The following is a 19,556-nucleotide window of genomic DNA, read 5'->3' as shown; positions in this document are numbered from 1 at the left end:
TCACCTTTGGCATTGGGAAATAATCTCCCTAATAAGAAAAAAAGGCCCATTTAAAAAAATCTTACACAGTCAAAGCAGATGTCACTGGTTAAGAGTCCAGTTGATCAACAACGTTTCACAACCTCTAGCAACATCAGGGGAAGGTACTCAGCACGTCACTGTTAAAATAATCAGCACCAAATTCCTACAATTAGGTTTCCCCAAACCGCAAATGGTTTTTTGATGAAAGCCCTAGTTTTTCTTCCCTTGCTAATCAATTTCCACAGGGTCAAAGTTCTGGCCACCACATATTACCATCCTCTTAGATATAGGGACTCACTTCAGGGCCACCTGGTGTAACATTCCTCCTGACAGCGCCAGGAAGCAGGTGCGTTGGACACATTTTTAACTAACGAACTCAAGCGTTTCAATTCATATTATTCTCCTGACCTGAAAGTATGAGTTGGTTTCCATACCCACATTTTCCTGGACAAGGCCACCTGTTTGCTCATCTTTGACAGGACGAGGGGACCAGAACACTTCTGATGCAGCCTCTTTGCCCTAAGAGGGAATGGTTGACTGGGCACTCAGACCTTGCCTCCCCACGCTCCGGCCACCAGCCCCCTTTAGGGTTTGGTTTATCTGGTCACAGCTAAAGGGTCCAATCCAATCCGCACGGCTGGCGCGGGAGGGGCTCGGACAAGGTCCTCCCGGCGTCTGCCGGCCCCCAGGGCACCGGGCGGAGGGCGGGGAGGGGCGGGGGGCGGAGTGAGCGCCTTGACGCCAGGAGGCTCGGCCAATAGAAACGCCCCGCGGCGCCGACAGAGCCGCCAGCCCATAAAAAGGAGGCGACACAGCACTCTTCTGGCTCGCCTGTCCCGGACTCGGAACGTATTGCTGGCTCCAGGCCTATCTTCCTCAGGTGACTCGGGTCAGAGCCCACTCCCCTCCCGGGAAGTTCACCTGAAGTCCCTCACGCACCCGAGGGTCCTTCCGGAGCGGCAGCGGCGGGTCCATGGAGAAGGGTCCGGGGCGGGTGACGCTGAAGTCGCGGGGCGCCAGGTGCAGCAATGGGTTCCTCGAGGGGGAGCCTCCGCGGCCCGGGCCAAGCCCGCCCGCCGAGAAGCCGCCGCGACCGGAGAGCAAGAGCGCGCAGCCGGCGGACGGCTGGAACGGCGAGCGGCCTCGCAGCGAGGAGGACAACGAGCTGAACCTCCCCAACCTGGCGGCCGCCTACTCGTCCATCCTGCGCTCGCTGGGAGAGGACCCCGAGCGGCAGGGGCTGATCAAGACGCCCTGGAGGGCGGCCACGGCCATGCAGTTCTTCACCAAAGGCTACCAGGAAACCATCTCAGGTCAGTGTGCTCGCTGGCCGGCCGGCGTGCAGGGCACGGGGGTGGTGGCCGCGGGAAGTTTCCGGAGTTGCTCACTCTTGGCGGAGGAAGCCGAATGCTGGCACTTGCCGAACCCCGCCCTCGGCCCTGGCCCAGCCGTCCGGCCAAGGACAGGGCCCTGGGTGGGGCTCATTTCGGGCGCCTGGAGAGTCAGCGGCCTCTCCCTCCGGGGCCTGTCTGCAGCCGTCCTCGCGGGGTCCTCCCACTGCCTGCACGCAGCCCTCTCCTCCAGCCTGGGCTGGCGGGACCACGGTCACCGAGCTTCCTCATGCCCCCGGGCGGGAACCTGAACGTCCAGGGCCGGATACCTGAGGAACGTGCTTCTGGGCTCCGGGAAGTGATGGCTTCTTAAGTCATCCTTGCTCTTGAGGTCTCATTTTTTGGTAGGTCTGGGATGAAGTCTTGGCTTCGTGTGTTTGGAGCGCCGGGGGAGCATCGGGGACCCGCATTCTCGCTGACTTGTCAGGGCACCCGGCTCTTGGGAAAGTCATAGTTATGTTTTGTTCACATCGAGGTCACTACAGCTCAAGACTTTCCCAGAATTGGATATCATTCTGGGTACAGGCTTTCCCGGAGTTTGAGGTGTGAAGTTTCTTGGGTTAGTTTGCTGCTTAAAGCCTTCTCCCCCTTTCCTACCCCACTTCCCAAATCCCAAAGCAGGAAAGCGTCTCCCTGGGAGTCGGGGAAGTTTTCTGGGCAGTGAGACCCGGAGTCCCTGTATCACCCACCCCTCATCCCCCATCCCAAAGGAACCGGGTTGGCCCGGTGCTGTCCGCGCCAGAGGAGGGTCAGGCTTTTGCCCAGGAGGCTGAGAGCAAGGGCGCAGGGTCGGGGTGGACATTAACAGAGGACTCCGCTGCCTGTTTTCTGGGTGATGGGTGTTGGTCAAATTAAAAAAAAAGAGGGAGAGTAAAAAAAAAAACTCTGAGTTACACAGGTGGGACTAAGGACGTTGTTTTCCAGTTCACATCTTCTGTACCTCTCGTGACATTTATTTCTTTGACCCAAGAAACCTTCTGTCACCATTTCTCAAAGAGTAACAGAGCTGCTTTGCAAGGTTACCTCCCGGGTCAGGTTTATTTCCCCCAGCAAGTTTCTGGAGACTCCCTTAATTGATTCTGGGAAAAACAGTTATTTTTGCACTGGTCTCCCCCCACCCCAAAGGAAGGGTGGGAAATCAGTGTGAGAGGGGTGAGGTCCAAAAAGGAAATGACAGTGCATCCTAAAGCCAAGACATGGATATCTAGTTCTGTGTCCATGTTTACTTTTTTTAACCCCATGTTGGTAAACATTTGGAGCCTTGAATACAGAATTTCAAAATGCAAAGACTGAAGAATAAACATTCTTCCTTTTGTAAATATTCTATGATGTGGTGATAGTCCACGATGTAGAAACGTTTTCTCAGGGCCTTGCTCTGTCTGCCTCTTGTGTACACTGAAAGTGTCCTTTGCACTTGATCAAGCTTTGGAAATCTTGCCCTAATAGAATTCACAGACAGAGCGATTTCTGACCCTGAGGCAGGTCACAGAATTACCTTAAGTGTCTCAAAAAGGTTTACTTAAGAAATGATTCGTAGAGGTTTGTTTCATGAGCCATAGAACTAATGACTGTAAAGAACACTTCGTTCTACCTAAGAAAATGATTCTAGTCAAGTGTTAATTTATTATTTAAAGAGTCTGTGGACCTAGGAAGAGAAATCAGATTAGGGAGAATCTAATCATCATCCTGCCCAAGAGGGCTTGGGGAGAAGAGTGAAATGGGGAGAAACTGCTTAATGGGCTTAGCGGGTTCTAGGTTTCCTTTTGGGATGATGAAAGTGTTCTGGGATTAGAGAGTTTTGATGGTTGCACATATTATGAATGTGCTAACTGCCTCTGAATTGCACATGTTAAAATGGTTAAGATGATGAGTGTTATGTATATATTTTACCACACTAAAAACTCACAGACCATTTAAGAATTATTAATAGCCATTAATTGAATACTTTTCATGCTCCAAGTGCTTTATATGTGTGGTCTTGGTTAACCTTCATTTTTGAATTAAGCACTGTTCTTTTACCCCATGATAAGGAAGCAGAGGCAGAGAGGTTGACAACTTCAAGTGGTTGAGCTGGTGTTTGAATCCTGGCAGACTAAAGACAGAACTCTTATCTGCTTCCTTATGTTGCTACTCAGTAAGATATATCAGTGTTATCGTCTCTACTAAGCATTTCAGACTGAGTTCTGACCTAATACTTGGGTCACCAGCAGTAAAATAAGGTGGAGTACAATGGAGAAAAATGAGTCTATCATATGTAGTAAGGGTAAATGTTTTGAGAAACTTCCAAGTAGGTTTTATTGGTATAATTTTTTTCTGGGGGCGGTATGTACTAGCTGCATATGTAGAATGTGTTTCTTATACTGTGGTCAAAATTTTGAAAGCCTCTATCTAGAGGATCATACTTAAGGACTTAATATTGATTTCTTCAGTTCAGTTCAGTTCAGTCATTCAGTCGTGTTCGACTCTTTGCAACCCCATGAATCGCAGCATGCCAGGCCTCCCTGTCCATCACCATCTCCCGGAGTTCACTCAAACTCATGTCCATTGAGTCAGTGATGCCATCCAGCCATCTCTTCCTCTGTCGTCCCCTTTTCCTCCTGCCCCCAATCCCTCCCAGCATCAGAGTCTTTTCCAATGAGTCAACTCTTCGCATGAGGTGGCCACAGTACTGGAGTTTCAGCTTTAGCATCATTCCTTCCAAAGAAATCCCAGGGCTGATCTCCTTCAGAATGGACTGGTTGGATCTCCTTGCAGTCCAAGGGACTCTCAAGAGTCTTCTCCAACACCACAGTTCAAAAGCATCAATTCTTTGGCACTCAGCTTTCTTCACAGTCCAACTCTCGCATCCATACATGACCACTGGAAAAACTATAGCCTTGACTAGACGAATCTTTGTTGGCAAAGTAATGTCTCTGCTTTTGAATATGCTATCTAGGTTGGTCATAACTTTCCTTCCAAGGAGTAAGCGTCTTTTAATTTCATGGCTGCAGTCACCATCTGCAGTGATTTTGGAGCCCAAAAAGATAAAGTTTGACACTGTTTCCATTGATTCCTTAGAGGTACATAAAGAGAAGACAGAGGAGAGGATGACAAGGATGATGCTGAACTTAAAGGAATGAACCTGAAAGGGTGGAGGTCCAGGCCTTGGGCCCACCTAGGTGGGAGAAGGAAGGATACTTTAAATCTATAGAAAATACAGAAGTAAGTAAGAGAAAACACTCTTACCCAATTTCTAATTTTTATTTCTTTAGAGATCATAATTCAATGCCCACTATAGATTATTTTGGATAGAAACAAACTTCTTTGAAACTATCACTTTTCTATGTTTATAAATAAGATACTTAACATCTTTTATATCTCTGTGTATTAATTCCTGTTACTAGTGTTGAATTAAATATTGTAAAATATAAAATTAAATAAATTTTTCTTTATATTCCCCAAATTATTATTGTATATTTTTTCAGTTCCTCTTAAGTGGATTGATGCCAGTTTCTGGTGTTTGGGGAGTCTTTCAGTTCTCCTTGTGCTGCAGTGTAGCTTCATGACCCTTGCCTGGTACACTTTTCTTTACTTTCCTTTGTGTACCTTATAATGGTTGCAGCTGTAACAGGGCTGTGTCAAGGTTGTGCAAGTCTCCTGTTGTTGTTCGCCACTGGGCTGTAGTTCATAGTGGAGGGAAGGCTGGAGGAGAAACTCATCTCTTCCAGGAACTGGCTGTCCTTTGAATAGCATCACAGGACAGCTCACCTTTATCTATTGCTGTTCCATTTGAGTTTAACCACATCCAAGTTCTCTTACATATTCAAGAATTTACTTTGCTGAGGTCTTCTTTCTAAATATTTCCTGTATTTCTGAAATTCAGAACCTTAATTAAATTGGAGGTTCTACTATTCCCTGAGGTGTTTGGTCTTCATGTCCTTGTGTCTGACCCTTCCCTTCCCCTGTCCTCTCCTGGGTGTAAATGGTGACAACCTCTTAGACAGTGAAAGTGAAAGTGTTAGTCACTCAGTCGTGTCTGACTCTTTGTGATCCCCATGGACTGTAGCCCACCAGGCTTCTCTGTCCATGGAATTCTCCTGGCAACAATACTGGAGTGGGTTTTGTTTTCATTCCCTCCTCCAGGGGATCTTCCTGACCCAGGGATTGAACCTGGGTCTCCTGCATTGCAGACAGATTCTTCACCATCTGAGCCATCAGGGACACTTAAAAGTGAAAGTGAAAGTCACTCAGTGGTGTCTGACTCTTTGCGATCCCATGGAATATACAGTCCATGGAATTCTCCAGGCCAGGATACTGGAGTGGGTAGCCTTTCCCTTCTCCAGGGGATCTTTCCAACCCAGGGATCGAACCCAGGTCTCCCACATTGCCTGTGGATTCTTTACCAGCTAAGCCACAAGGGAAGCCTTAGAAAGTATTATCCACCAGAGGCTGAGTATAACTTGTCTCATTAATTGTCCTTTTTATGAGTTTACGGAAATACACGAGAGTCTTGACTCTTCTGTCACATTTCTAGTTGAAATAGAGTTTAGCTTGTCTTGTCCAGGATGCCAGAGAAATTTTCATAAATTAAGCTGACAGTGTCCCAGATTTGGGGAGCATGTGGACCTGTATATAATGCAGGAGGAAGCGATGGCACAGGTGATGGACTTCTTGACTGTCCCCCCACTCTGCCTCAACCATGCACACTGCAAGATGACAGCTATTCTCTAAAGATAAAGCCGGGCATTAGATATTCTGTTTGCACAAAGTTGAGTCTTAGCCACTTCATGCTGAAATATGCCAGCAGTCACAAAAGGTTTCCTTTTTCTTTGAATCACAAACTTCTGTGATTTACCATATCAGAATCCCACAATAAAGTAAGAATTGTAACAACTTCTAAGATGTGCAGGGGGGCAAAAAGTCAACTTATTTATTATCCCCTCCCATATTGTGGGCAAAAGATGAGTTTATGCCCATATTGTGGGCAAAAGATGAATTTATGACCCAAGTTGTAAAGTATGGTGTAGAAAAGTTAACCTCATCATTGCAAGGTACTATTTTGGATGTGTATAGTTCATTTAAGTCTCGATTCACTACTAAATTTTGTTTTCATTTTATTAATGAATTCTTGTGTAGGACTTAGTTCTGTATATTGCTGGAAAAGGTATTGTGAATAAAGAAGAAAAAAATAACAAGACTGTTAAAGTATATGACTGGATTTTAGGGTATAGTCATTGAGAATGGAGGAGAAAAGCGAGTCTTACTAGTTTCTTCTAAAAATGTATTATCTATTAACATTTTTTTTTTTCTGGCTTGGGAGGAAAAGTCACTACACATAACTTTGAAATACCAAACAAACTGGTACTTGTCCTAGTTTCAGTGGACTGCCATATCAAAGTACTACAGACTGAACTGTTCAAACAACAGAAACCTGTCTCACAGTTCTGGAGATTAGAAGTCTGAATTCAAGGCATTGGTGGAACCACACTCCCTCTGAAAACTGAAGGGAGTCAGGGGCATCCTTCCCTTGCCTCTTCCCAGCTTCTGGGGGTAGCTGGCAGTCCTTGGTGTTTCTTAGCTTGCAGCTGCATTACTCCCCGGAGAAGGCAATGGCACCCAACTCCGTTCTCTTGCCTGGAAAATCCCATGGACAGAGGAGCCTGGTGGGCTGCAGTCCATGGGGTCGCTAAGAGTCGGACATGACTGAGCGACTTCATTTTCACTTTCACTTTCATGCATAGGAGAAGGAAATGGCAACCCACTCCAGTGTTTTTGCCTGGAGAATCCCAGGGACGGAGGAGCCTGGTGGGCTGCCAGGTATGGGGTCGCACAGAGTTGGACAGGACTGAAGCGACTTAGCATCAGCAGCAGCAGCAGCAGCATTACTCCCATCTCTGCTTCTGTTGGTGTCCAAATTTCCCTTTTTTAAGGACATCAGTCACATAGGATTAAGTCCATTTTACTCCAGTATGCCTTGTGGTGCTAGTGGTAAAGAACTCGCCTGCCAATGCAGGAGACATAAGAGACATGGGTTCGATCCCTGGGTAAGGAAGATCCCCAGGAACAGGTCATGGTAACCCACTCCAGTATTCTTGCCTGGAGAATCCCATGGATAGAGGAGCCTGGCAGGCTACAGTCCATAGGGTTGCAAAAAGTCAGACATGACTGAAGCAACTTAGCACGCATGCCTAATCTTAATTTAGCTAATGATGTTTGCAGTTAACTTTATTTCCAAATAAGGTCACACTCTGAGGTACTGAGATTTAGGATTTCAACTTATCTTCAACACAATTTAGCCTATTCGAGTGTTAAGTGATGTTATTTATTAGAGTGTCTGGGAACTTTATAATTGAATTTATTCATTGAGTACCACCCACTGCGCTGAATGCTGGGAAGTAGACTGAGTAAAACCAGATATGGTTTCTTCTCTCATAGAACAGTCTATTGGATTAAATCACATATTCAATAGAATCACATGAATGTGTGATTATAGATGGAGAAATGTAATGATGAAAAGGACACAGCTCGGTGAGAGCATTTAACAAAGGAACTTGATCTGTGCTGGGAGATCGGAAGTGTGGATGCTTGAGCTGACATCTGAATAACAACAAACACAACTGATTACTACGTGCTGAACACAGTTGTGCATTCTTTACATGTATTGCCTTATCGATCCTCACAATAAGCCAATGGGGTAGGTAATATTAGCCCTATTTTTAGGGATAAGGAAACTGAGGCACAGAAAGAACTTACCCAAGGCTTGAGCTTCCCTTGTGGCTCAGCTGGTAAAGAATCTGCCTGCAATGCAGGAGACCTGGGTTCAATCCCTGGATTGAGAAGATCCCCTGGAGAAGGGAAAGGCTACCCACTCCAGTATTCTGGCCTGGAGAATTCCATGGACTGTATAGTTCATGCGTTCGCAAAGAGTCGGACACAACTGAGCGACTTTCACTTTCACTTTATCTGAAAAGTATCAGCATTGGGAGAATGATTGAGAATGAGAATCATCATAATCTCTCACAATTTAGTTGTAACAATAGTAATTTACAGATTTATTTGAATCACCTCCCTTCTCCTCCTTTTTCCTTTTTGTATCTTCTCTGCTATTTTCTTTGTCCAGCTCTGGAAACTGTTCCATGCCTGGGCATTCCCCACTGACTCACTGCTGTATACCTCTCTAATTTGAGTCCAGTATTTGGTTGAGTCAGACTGCAGTAAAGAAATTTGCCAGGAGAGGGCAACTATCTAATCTTTGATGAATCCTAGATTATGAATCTAAGATTATGTGAACAATTCATAATTCTAGGTAATATAATGAATATGTTCCCTATGGTTATACATTCTCCATTGAGTTTATGGAAATTAGATTGAGGGATAATTTAGATTGTGTTAATCAAAGATTGTTCAAAGATTATTCAAAGATTGAATCAAGGTAAATTTGTTACATTTAAGGTTGAGAGAACATTTGCTCATTAGAATTTGGTTTTATTAAAGCCTGAGTCACAGTTTTCTAGAAGAAAAGTGACTGTCTGTCCTTACCTTAGAATGTCTAGCAGATTGCCCAGCACATGTAGACAAGTTGATGAACGTTTGAATTAATTTCTTAAAGACAAGGACCCTTTCCTAATGTGTGTCTTCTAGCACAGTGCTCTATGCATAAATGCTCAATAAATGCTGCTTATTTTTTTAAACACTAAAGAAAGATGTAGAGGATTGAGCTTTATGAAAAAGTCATGGGAGTTATTTCTGTTGGATCTCCTGACACTTCTATGCCAGAAGTCATCCTTTAGACATCTTTGTTCTTCATGGAGTCATGCACCTGGCTTTTTCTATATTCAGTCAACATGTTATTCCAAGGTATCGATTGAAGTGACTGGCCTGTTAGCCTGGCACATCAAAATTCTTACGGGGAAAAATCGCTAGAAAATGTCAGGATTGCGGTCAGTTTTTAAATTATTGTAGAAATGTTCAAATGTAAACAAAGTTAAAATAGTATAATGAGTTTGAATATGTCTATCACCCAACCATTAATACAAACGGAAGTCTGCCTTTATTCATCCTGCTTGTCACACACCTTCCCTGCTGAATTATTTTAAAATTTATTTAGTTTTAATTGAAGGATAATTGCTTTACAATATTGTGTTGGTTTCTGCCATGCATCAATATGAATCACCTGCTGAATTATTTTAAAGCAAATCCTAGATATGTCATTTCATTGATAAAGACTTTACTGTATCTCTAAAATATAAAGTCTTTAAAATAGTATATTTGAAATCAATAATAATTCCTTAATATCAAATATCTAACCATTGTTAACATTTCTTTGATTTTTCTCACAGGTATCTCTTTACAAATTGCTTTGTTTGAATAAGGATTCAGATAAGAGTCACACATTATATCTGATAAATCAAGTCTTCAAGTCTCTTTTAACTTGTTAGTTTGCTATTTCTTTTTATCTGCTAACAATTTGTTGAAGAAACAAGGTCATTTGTCTTATAGAATTCCCCACCTCCTGGGTTCTGCTCATTATTTTCTTACGATTTATTAATAGTTTAACATGTTCCTTTAGCTCCTGTGTTGCTTATATACTAGTAGTTAGATTTAGAGGCTTACCAAAGAAGCTGAAGTTGATTAGTTCTATGAAGACCTACAAGACCTAGAACTAATGCCAAAAAAAGATGTCTTATTCATAGGGAATTGGGATGCAAAAGTAGAAAGTCAAGAGATACCTGATGTAAGAGGCAAATTTAGCCTTGGAGTACAAAATGAAGCAGGGCAAAGGCTAACAGAATGCCCTGGTCATAGCGAACACCCTTTTTCAACAAGAGACGACTTTACACTTGGAGATCACCAAATGGTCAATACCAAAATTAGACTGATTACATTCTTTGTAGCTGAAGATGGAGAAGCTGTATATAGTCAGTGAAAACAAGACCGAGAGCTGACTGTGTCTCAGATCATTTGCTCCTTATAACAAAGTTCAGGCTTAAACTAAAAAAAGTGGGGAAAACCTCTAGGCCAGTCAGGTGCAACTTAGATCAAATCCCCAATAAATATACATTGGAGATGATAAATAGATTCAGGGGATTAGATCTAGTAAACAGAGTGCCTGAAGAACTATGGACAGAGGTTCATGATATTATACTGGAGGTAGTGAACCAAACCATCCCAAAGAAAAAAAATGCAAGACAAAGTGGTTGTCTGAGGAGGCTTTACAAACAGCTGAGTAAAGAAGAGAAGTGAAAAGCAAGGGAGAAAGGGAAAGGTACACCCAACTAAAGGGAGAGTTTCAGAGAATAGCATGGAGAGACAAGAAGGCCTTCTTCAATGAACACTGCAGAGAGTTAGAAGAAAGCAACAGAAAGGGAATGACTAGCTATCTCTTCAAGAAAATTGGAAGTATCAAAGGAACATTTCATCCAAAGATGGGCTTAATAAAGGACAGAAACGATAAAGACCTAATCGAAGCAGAAGAGATCAAGAAGAGATGGCAATAATACATGGAAGAACTGTACAAAAAAGATCTTATGACCCATATAACCACGGTGGTGTGGTCACTCACTCAGAGCCAGACATCCTGGAGTGTGAAGTTCTAGTGGGCCTTAGGAAGGAAGCACTGTTGCCAGTAAAGCTAGTGGAGGTCATGGGATTCCAGCAGAGCTATTTAAAATCCTTAAAAATGATGTTATCAAAGTGTTGCACTCAATATGTCAGCCAATTTAGAAAACCCAGCCATGGCTACAGGACTGGAAAAGGTCAATCTTCATCCCAGTTCCCAAGAAGGGCAGTACTAAGGAATGTTGAGACTACCAGGCAGTTGTACTCATCTGCCATGCTAGTAAGGTTATGCTCAAAATCCTTCAAGCTAGGCTTCAGCATAACGGAACCAAAAACTTCCAGATGTTCAAGCTGGGTTTAGAAAAGGCAGAGGAACCAGAAATCAAATTGGCAGCATTCATTGGATCGTAGAGAAAGCAAGGGAATTCCAGAAAAACATCTACTTCTGTTTCATTTACTATGATAATAAGGCCTTTGTGTGGATCTTAACAAACTGTGGAAAAACTTAGAGAGATGGAAATACCAAGACCATCTTACCTGTCTCCTGAGAAACCTGTACGTGGGTCAGGAAGCAAGAGTTAGAACCTTATGTGGAACAACTGATGGATTCAGAATTGATAAAGAAGTATGTCAAGTCTGTTTATTATCACCCTGTTATACGTACAGGGCTTCCTTGATAGCTCAGTTGGTAAAGAATCCACCTGTAGTGCAGGAGACCTTGGTTCAATTCCTGAGTCAGGAATATCTGCTAGAGAAGGGATAGCTACCTACTCCAATATTCTTGGGCTTCCCTTGTGGCTCATCTGGTAAAGAATCTGCCTGCAATGCAGGAAACCTTGGTTCGATCCCTGGGTTGGGAAGATTCCTTGGAGAAGGGAAAGGCTACCCACTCCAGTATTCTGGCCTGGAGAATTCCATGGATCGTATAGTCCATGGGTTGCAAAGAGTTGGACATGACTGAGCAACTTACACTTTCACTTGCACACAGAGCACATCATCCAAAATGCTGGGCTGGAAGAGTTACAAGCTGGAATCAAGATTGCTAGGAGAAATACCAAAAACCTCAGATATGCAGATGATACCACTCTAATGGCAGAAAGTGAAGAAGAACTAAAGAGCCTCTTGATGAGGGTGAAAGAGGAGAGTGAAAAGGCTGGCTTAAAACTCAGTATTAAAAAAAACTTAGGATCGTGGCATCTGGTCCCATCAGTTCAGTTCAGTTCAGTTGCTCTGTCGTGTCCAACTCTTTGCGACCCCATGAACAGGCCTCCCCATGCCAGGCCTCCCTGTCCATTGCCAATTCCTGGAGTCCACCCAAACCCATGTCCATGGAGTCAGTGATGCCATCCAACCATCTCATCCTCTGTTGTCCCCTTCTCCTCCTGCCCTCAATCTTTCCCAGCATCAGGGTCTTTTCCAATGAGTCAGCTCTTCACATCAGGTGGCCAAAGTATTGGAGTTTCAGCTTCAACATCAGTCCTTCCAATGAGTACCCAGGACTGATCTCCTTTAGGATGGACTGATTGGATCTCCTTGCAGTCCAAGGGACTCTCAAGAGTCTTCTCCAACACCACAGTTCAAAAGCATCAATTCTTTGGCGCTCAGCTTTCTTCACAGTCCAACTCTCACATCCATACATGACCACTGGAAAAACCATAGCCTTGACTAGATGTAGCTTTGTTGGCAAAGGAATGTCTCTGTTTTTTAATATGCTGTCTAGGTTGGGCATAACTTTCCTTCCAAGGAGTAAGCCTCTTTTAATTTCATGGCTGCAATCACCATCTGCAGTGATTTTGGAGCCCAGAAAAATTAAGTCAGCCACTGTTTCCACTGTTTCCCCATCTATTTGCCATGAAGTGATGGGACCAGATGCCATGATCTTCATTTTCTGAATGTTGAGCTTTAAGCCAACTTTTTCACTCTCCTCTTTCACTTTCATCAAGAGGCTCTTTAGTTCTTCACTTTCTGCCATAAGGGTGGTGTCATCTGCATATCTGAGGTTATTAATATTTCTCCCGGCAATCTTGATTCCAGCTTGTGCTTCCTCCAGCCCAGCGTTTCTCATGATGTACTGTGTATATAAGTTAAATAAGCCTGGTGACAATATACAGCCTTGAAGTACTCCTTTTCCTATTTGGAACCAGCCTGTTATTCCATGTCCAGTTCTAACTGTTGCTTCTAACTGTTTCTGGTCCCATCACTTCATGGCAAATAGAAGGGGAAAAGGTAGAAGCAGTGATAGATTTCCTCTTGGGCTCTAAAATCACTACTGATGGTGACTGCAGCAATGAAATTAGAAGATGATGTGTGTTAAAAAGCAAAGACATTACTTTGGTGACAAAGATCTGTATAGTCAAAGCTATGGTCTTTGCTGTAGTCATGTACGAATGTGAGAGCTGGACCATAAAGAAGGCAGAGTGCTGAAGAATTGACACTTGAATTGTGGTACTGGAGAAGATTCTTGGGAGTCCCTTTGACAGCAAGGAGATTAAACCAGTCAATCTTAAAGGAACTCAACCCTGAATACTCATTGGAAGGACTGATGCTGAAGCTGAAACTCCAATAGTTTGACTACCTGATGCGAAGAACTGACTCATTGGAAAAGACCCTGATGCTGGGAAAGATTGAAGGCCAAAGGAGAAGAGGGTAGCAGAGGATGATGAGATAGTTGGATGGCATCACTGATTCAATGGATGTGAACTTGGGCAAACTCTGGGAGATGGTGAGGGACAGTGAAGCCTGGCGTGCTGCAGTCCATGGGTCCCAAAGAGTCGGACATGACTTGGCAACTGAGCAACAACAGCTCCCTGCCTCACTCTCACCACACTGACTCTTAAATTTAGTCAAGAATGCTTCATGGTTGATGGCATATTTTTCCATTGGTAAGCAGCTAAATATCTGGTTGTCTGTCATTCTGTGATGTTAAAATGGATAGGCTTTAGGTGTTATCAGTCCAATTTATCCATTTAAGAGTTTCTCACCAGCCTTTCAGTTACTGATTTTAGTAGTCCTTGGTGACTGCCTAGATCCAGTATTTTTTAGAAGTTGAAAAATAGGGGTGTTTAGTTCTTTAATTTCTGAATTTATTAACTGGAGTTCTTTTATAAAGAAAATATATGGAAACTCTTTAGGCCATCTTTGCAACCATTCAGTAAATTTAGAAATATTTTAAATAAAGCTTAAAGAGATACAAAGTTGTTAATTTTTCCTATATATATTTCTTTAATTCTGCACTGGAGATCTGCTTAATTATGACTCAATCTAGAAGCCATAAAAGAAAACAGTTACTTTATATAAAAACCAAGAATTTTCACATATCAAATACTAACAGAAATGAAGTCAAATGACAAACTGGGAAGAAATATTTGCAATTCATATTGTAGACAACAGAATAACCATGCTAATATAAAAAGAGATGCTAGAAATTAATGTGAGAGAAAGGCCAAAAACACAGTTGAAGAGTTGGCTAGACCTGAGGGCAGACAATTCACAGGAAAGGGATACAAATAACTTTTAAATACATAGAAAGTTGCTTGACCTCACCTTCAGTGAAAGATATACACAAAGACCACTCAAAGATATATTTTTTCCTTGTTTGATTGGCCAGAGCCTAGAAACTTGATATTCATTACATTATTGAAATTACAGGGAAACAGATATTACCATTGAGAGTGTAACTATCCTTATGATAATTTGGCAACAACTGTTAAATACAAATGCATATATCATATTTGAAAACCCTGTTTCTGGGAATTGCATACACAAAATGCCTTATGCTCAAGGTTACTCACTGCAGCCATGAAAAAGGAAGCACCCTACTGACCCCTTAGAATAGCGAAATGATGCAGACGAGTCATGTTTTGTAGGGGAAACGTGTGTGTGGGGGTGTGTGGGTGACAATAAAATGTTTATATTGCATTAAGAATTGGAGGATGCACAAGTGGTTACATGTTAATCAGGGATATGAACTGGGCAGATGGCAGATGACATGCTTGACTTTTCACTATATTTTCAGTTTTCGATGTTTGAAGTATGTGCATGTATTTCTAAATAGATAAATTAAAAACATCGTGACAAATTTGTTTCAAGTCTAGGAGCAAAAGAAATACAACTTTTTAATGGTTAGCTGATAAGAAAAATCTGATTATGGAAAACCTTTACCCTGGAATTAGAGAAAAAATATTTAGATGTGTATATTTGCAAGCTTGATCATCGTGATTCTGAGTTTGAATGTGACTTTGTCCCTTAACTATCTGTATAATTATTGGCATGTCTCTAAACTTAAATTTCATCTTCCTCTTTTTGTGAAGGATGATAATACTTGCTTTGCCTGGGATCTTATAAGAATCAAGAAGGTATGTGAAAAACACTTGATGCTTAGTATATTCCTTCTTTTATGGTGAGGAGGAACTGTGGGCTTGGATTAGATGGAAAGTGTTTTAAGAATATGGGAGACTCTGGAGCCCTGAGCCACCATGTAAAAGTCCAGTTACTCTGAGGCTGCCATGCTGTGAGGATCTCTGCCTTGAGGAGAGGCCATGTCTGGGTGTTCCAGCTGATGGCTTTAGCTGAGATCCCACCCACCAGCTAGCACCAAACCCTAGACATTCGAGTAAAGACTCCTCCAGGTGATTCTAGTCCCCAGCCAAATAGTCGTCCCTGCCAAGCCCCAGATGTTGTGGAGCAAAGAGAGGTCAGTCATCTCCTCTGTGCCTTGTCTAAAGTCCTGACCCACAGAATCCCAGGACATAATAAAATAGTTGCTCACCAGTGAACTCTGGGATATCTTGTTATGCACTAAAAGCAACAGGAATAGACGTTGAAATGAGGATGGTTAGAATTTGTATTTGGGCAGAGGAGAAGAAAGTGATTTAAACAGGCTAGAAATTAAAATTTGTGAAGTATCAGGCTGACAGTTGCAGCTAGAAGAGTGCCTGAGCTCCTCAAAGGAATGAGAAGAGGAGATGTCAGCATGCTGACACTAAGAAGAGAGAAGAACCAGCAGGGACAGCCCTAAAGGGAGGTGTGAGGGGCAGGAGATCCAGGAGTGTAGGAGTGGGCAGGAAATGGTTTAAAAAGGAATCCAGAACGGAAGGAAAAGAGCCGGAGACAAAGAACTTGAGCCAGATTGCCTGGCATCAAACCCTGTTACTGAGCAGCTGTGCCTGATTGCCTCCTCTGTAAAACAGGCATTTGATAGTACTCGCTTATCTTATAAGGTTACTGGGGGATTAAGTAAGTTAGTACACATAAAGTGCCCAGTGTCTATGAAGTGCTGTAGACATTCTGTCTGTGTTATCAATGAGTACTGAGATTTTATTTCAGTGTTTGTAGTTTCAATAGCTTAATGTGCTTAGATGTCATATTGTAGGACTTTAGAGAGTAATGTGACAAATTACAGAAAACAAGACATTTTTTTGAGGTATTTTTCCCGGACGGGTAGGACCTTGTGAGGTTCCCCTTGGTGTGTATTGAGGCATCAGCATGCTGGATGCTGGTAAATGAACGCCTTAGGGTTGAAGAAAAGAGGGTGGGCACCCATACCCTGGGAAGTGAGCCCAGCTGTGTGCACATGAGCTCATATGATCCTCCCGTCAACTTGGAGACTGTCCTCATTATAAGGAGGTGGAAACTGAGGGGCGTCTGGTTCAGGTCTCTTGCGAGAGGGCAGTGCAGCAGCATCCAGGCGTGTGTGCGGACAGTGCTCATGTTCCAGGCAACATCATGCCCGCTCAGGTTTTGAGTGACTGTGTTACGTTCTAATATGAAGGTCCATTTAAGATGTGAGAAGTGTAACCCATAGGAACTCTGCTTTTCGTACTGAATTTTAGCAAAGAGAAAGCCAAGAAGTTTTCATTTTGAGGCATCATTTAACATCCTGACTTTAAGATAGTTCATGAAATTTTTAATCAGGGGAATTTGTGAATGATTGCAAAAATTTAGCTAAATTACACTCAGTTCTAACGTGGATTAATAACTAACAAACTTCTCCACTTAATCTTTTGTGGGAGATATTTAAAAACCAAAATTTTATATATTTTGTCTAAAGCACATTTAATTATGTTGTGATCATTTTACTTTATCAATGTGAATCTTTCTTTTTAGCTTTTTATTTTATATTTATTTTATATTGGAGTGTAGTTGGTTAACAGTGTTGTGTTAGTTTCAGGTATACAGCAAAGATTCAGTTATACATGTATCTTGTGAGTCTGTTTTAATGGTTTTACTGTTTAGAAACTTTTCAGTTCAGTTTTAAATATCTGTTTTTAGGGCTTGTACTTTTTGTTAAATGAAGTTATAAATTCTTAATCTTTCCTGTTATTTAAAGGAATTTTTTCTTTAGTTACAATGGTATGTAAATTGCAGAGATACAAATTTATCTTGTCTCCTGTTTGGATAATTAGGCCAAACAGTATAGCAAAATTATGTTGCATCTGTACCAGCTCACCCAGTTGTGTTTCCTTACAGCATATCTGCAACTGTGTTGATGTTGCATATAGTTGAATGTTGTATGTTCTTTTTTTTAAATTTGTTTGCTTTTTTTGTGTGGTATAACACAACATGAAGTTTACCATTTTAACCATTTTACGTGTGTAGTTCATTGGCGTTAAGTACAGTCATCTGTTGTGCAGCCATCACCACAGTCTCTTTCCAGAAAATTTTCTTTGTCCCAAACTGCAATTTTACTTGCTGGCCCATAACTCCCTCATCCCCTTTCCTTCCAGCCCTTGGTAACCTCTGTTTTACTTTCTGTGTGCCTTTGAGTACTCTAGGGACCACCTATGAGTGGAATCATACCATTTTGTCCTTTGTGGCTGGCTTATTTCACTTAGCATAATGTCTTCAAGGTTCATCCGGGTTAAGAACATCATTTTAAAATTAGAAAAGACCCATTTGGTCCTTGTTTTAACCAGTAACTCATTCTGTAGAATGTTGTATGTTCTTAAATTTGTATTACATTTTTATTTACTTATTTAAAGAAATCTTTAGAATCGAAGATACTTTGACTGTGTTCGTATTTATTTGTCAAACACTAGGTCTGTGAATGACCCTGTGCTAACTCTTAAAGGGGAAGGAAAACTGGTAGGCCTTGGCCTCGCCCGTAAGGGGCCTGTGATCTGTCTTAGCAGCGACCAGACAGTGAGTTCCTGTTGAGAGGAGCAAGTGGGATTCTGTGTGGTCACAAGGAAGGTGGCTTCTTATGGCAGAGAAACTTGAAACCACAGATGACTATACAGGAGGTGGATTTTGAGCTGAACTTAGAAGGGAATTCTTTTCATCTTTTTTTAAACAGAAATAGTCCATGATTGTCAAGATTATGCTCTTAGATATTCTGGAATAAGAAGAATATTTTTTTCACAACTTACATTTGTAGTTATCTGTATCATAGAATTAAATGAAGCTTTCAAAGCAGTTAGGTTTATTTTAAACTTTTTAAAGATCAGCATGGAAAGGGCTGGCTCCTTTCGCTGATGTTTTTAAAGTCCATTCTGGCAAGTCAGCACTTCTAATGGACAACTTTACCTGAACACATTTACAAACTTTATAAATGTTGTAAAGTTTGTTCATTTCATCTTGTGATTCTTCCTTCTCATTAATCGCCTTGGTTACTTGTGCCCCACGTTCTGGCTTTTGTACTTTGTGAATATCTGTAGACTCTGTTAACCTTGCCTTGGTCTGACTCTTAGTCACCTCTCACCTGAAGTCCAGTGACGTCTTTACCGGCTGTTTTGCTTTCTAGATGTCCTCCTCCCATCTTACAGACATGATCTTACAGACATGGATCTTACAGACATGGAATATGTCTCTGCTTTCTGAAAACACTTGACTCATTTCCTCCTGTCTTTCCTCACCACAGCTGTGAGGTTTTATTGTGTTCCAGCCTCTTGCCTGTGTTTAAAAATTATCTTCCATCACCCTCTCCTTAGGAGGGCAATTGAGCGCTTTAGTTTAGTGCATAGCCTGGTTTGAAAAACCACTCTTTCTCCTTCTCACACTGGAGCTGGAGACTCAGGCATACGTCTTACATGAGGCTTGTCCTGCAGAATTTGGTCATTATGTCTGCTCTCTTCCTCTAATTTTTCCTCTTTTTTGGGGGGATGGGTTTGGTTGCTAAACGTAAGAGTCTTTCCCCCCGCCCCCTTCTCCCCAGCCCAATCAACATCTTTCGCTTCTCTGGAGTTCTGAGAAAAAGCATCCAGGTTTAGAGGAGGAAATTGGCAGTTGCTGAGTTCTCTGCTGAATTTTTTTGAGATCGTTTGTCCAGATGCTGTTTCGGTGAAATTCGTGGCTGTCGCTGTGAGGCATGATTCGTTTTATGTACCTGTCTTAGTTTTTATTCCAAGTAGGAATCAGGGCCCAGTTCAAGAGGCCATTGACAAACATCCCAAACAAGGAATTTGTCACTAATATAGCTTAAAATACAGTTATACCGGCTGTATACTTTATGCACTTGTGGTAAGATGTCCGTGAGAAGTGATGAGGGTGCTGGGTGCTGGAGTTCACCTGAGAGGCTGTGAACCTGGCAAGGCTTTGGGGAACGCCAGACCACTTTAAGGCAGAGCTGCTGTGGGTCACACCTCTCTAATTCACCACCCCTTCAGTACA

General features: G+C 42.4%; 1 protein-coding gene across 1 annotated transcript in view; it reads left to right on the top strand.

The window, feature by feature from the left end:
• Window positions 1-828: 828 nt before the first annotated feature.
• GCH1 (GTP cyclohydrolase 1) overlaps window positions 829-19,556 on the top strand; it is a 52,896-nt gene continuing 34,168 nt past the window's right edge. Inside the window, exon 1 of the mRNA XM_055538113.1 lies at window positions 829-1,334. Within this exon, the coding sequence (XP_055394088.1) occupies window positions 995-1,334 (340 nt within the window). The 5' untranslated portion in view covers window positions 829-994. The remainder of the gene's footprint in view (window positions 1,335-19,556) is intronic.

Source organism: Bubalus kerabau, chromosome 10, assembly GCF_029407905.1.
Source record: "Bubalus kerabau isolate K-KA32 ecotype Philippines breed swamp buffalo chromosome 10, PCC_UOA_SB_1v2, whole genome shotgun sequence".
In the NCBI taxonomy this organism is placed as follows: domain Eukaryota; kingdom Metazoa; phylum Chordata; class Mammalia; order Artiodactyla; family Bovidae; genus Bubalus; species Bubalus kerabau.
This window is presented reverse-complemented; position numbering and strand designations above follow the sequence as displayed.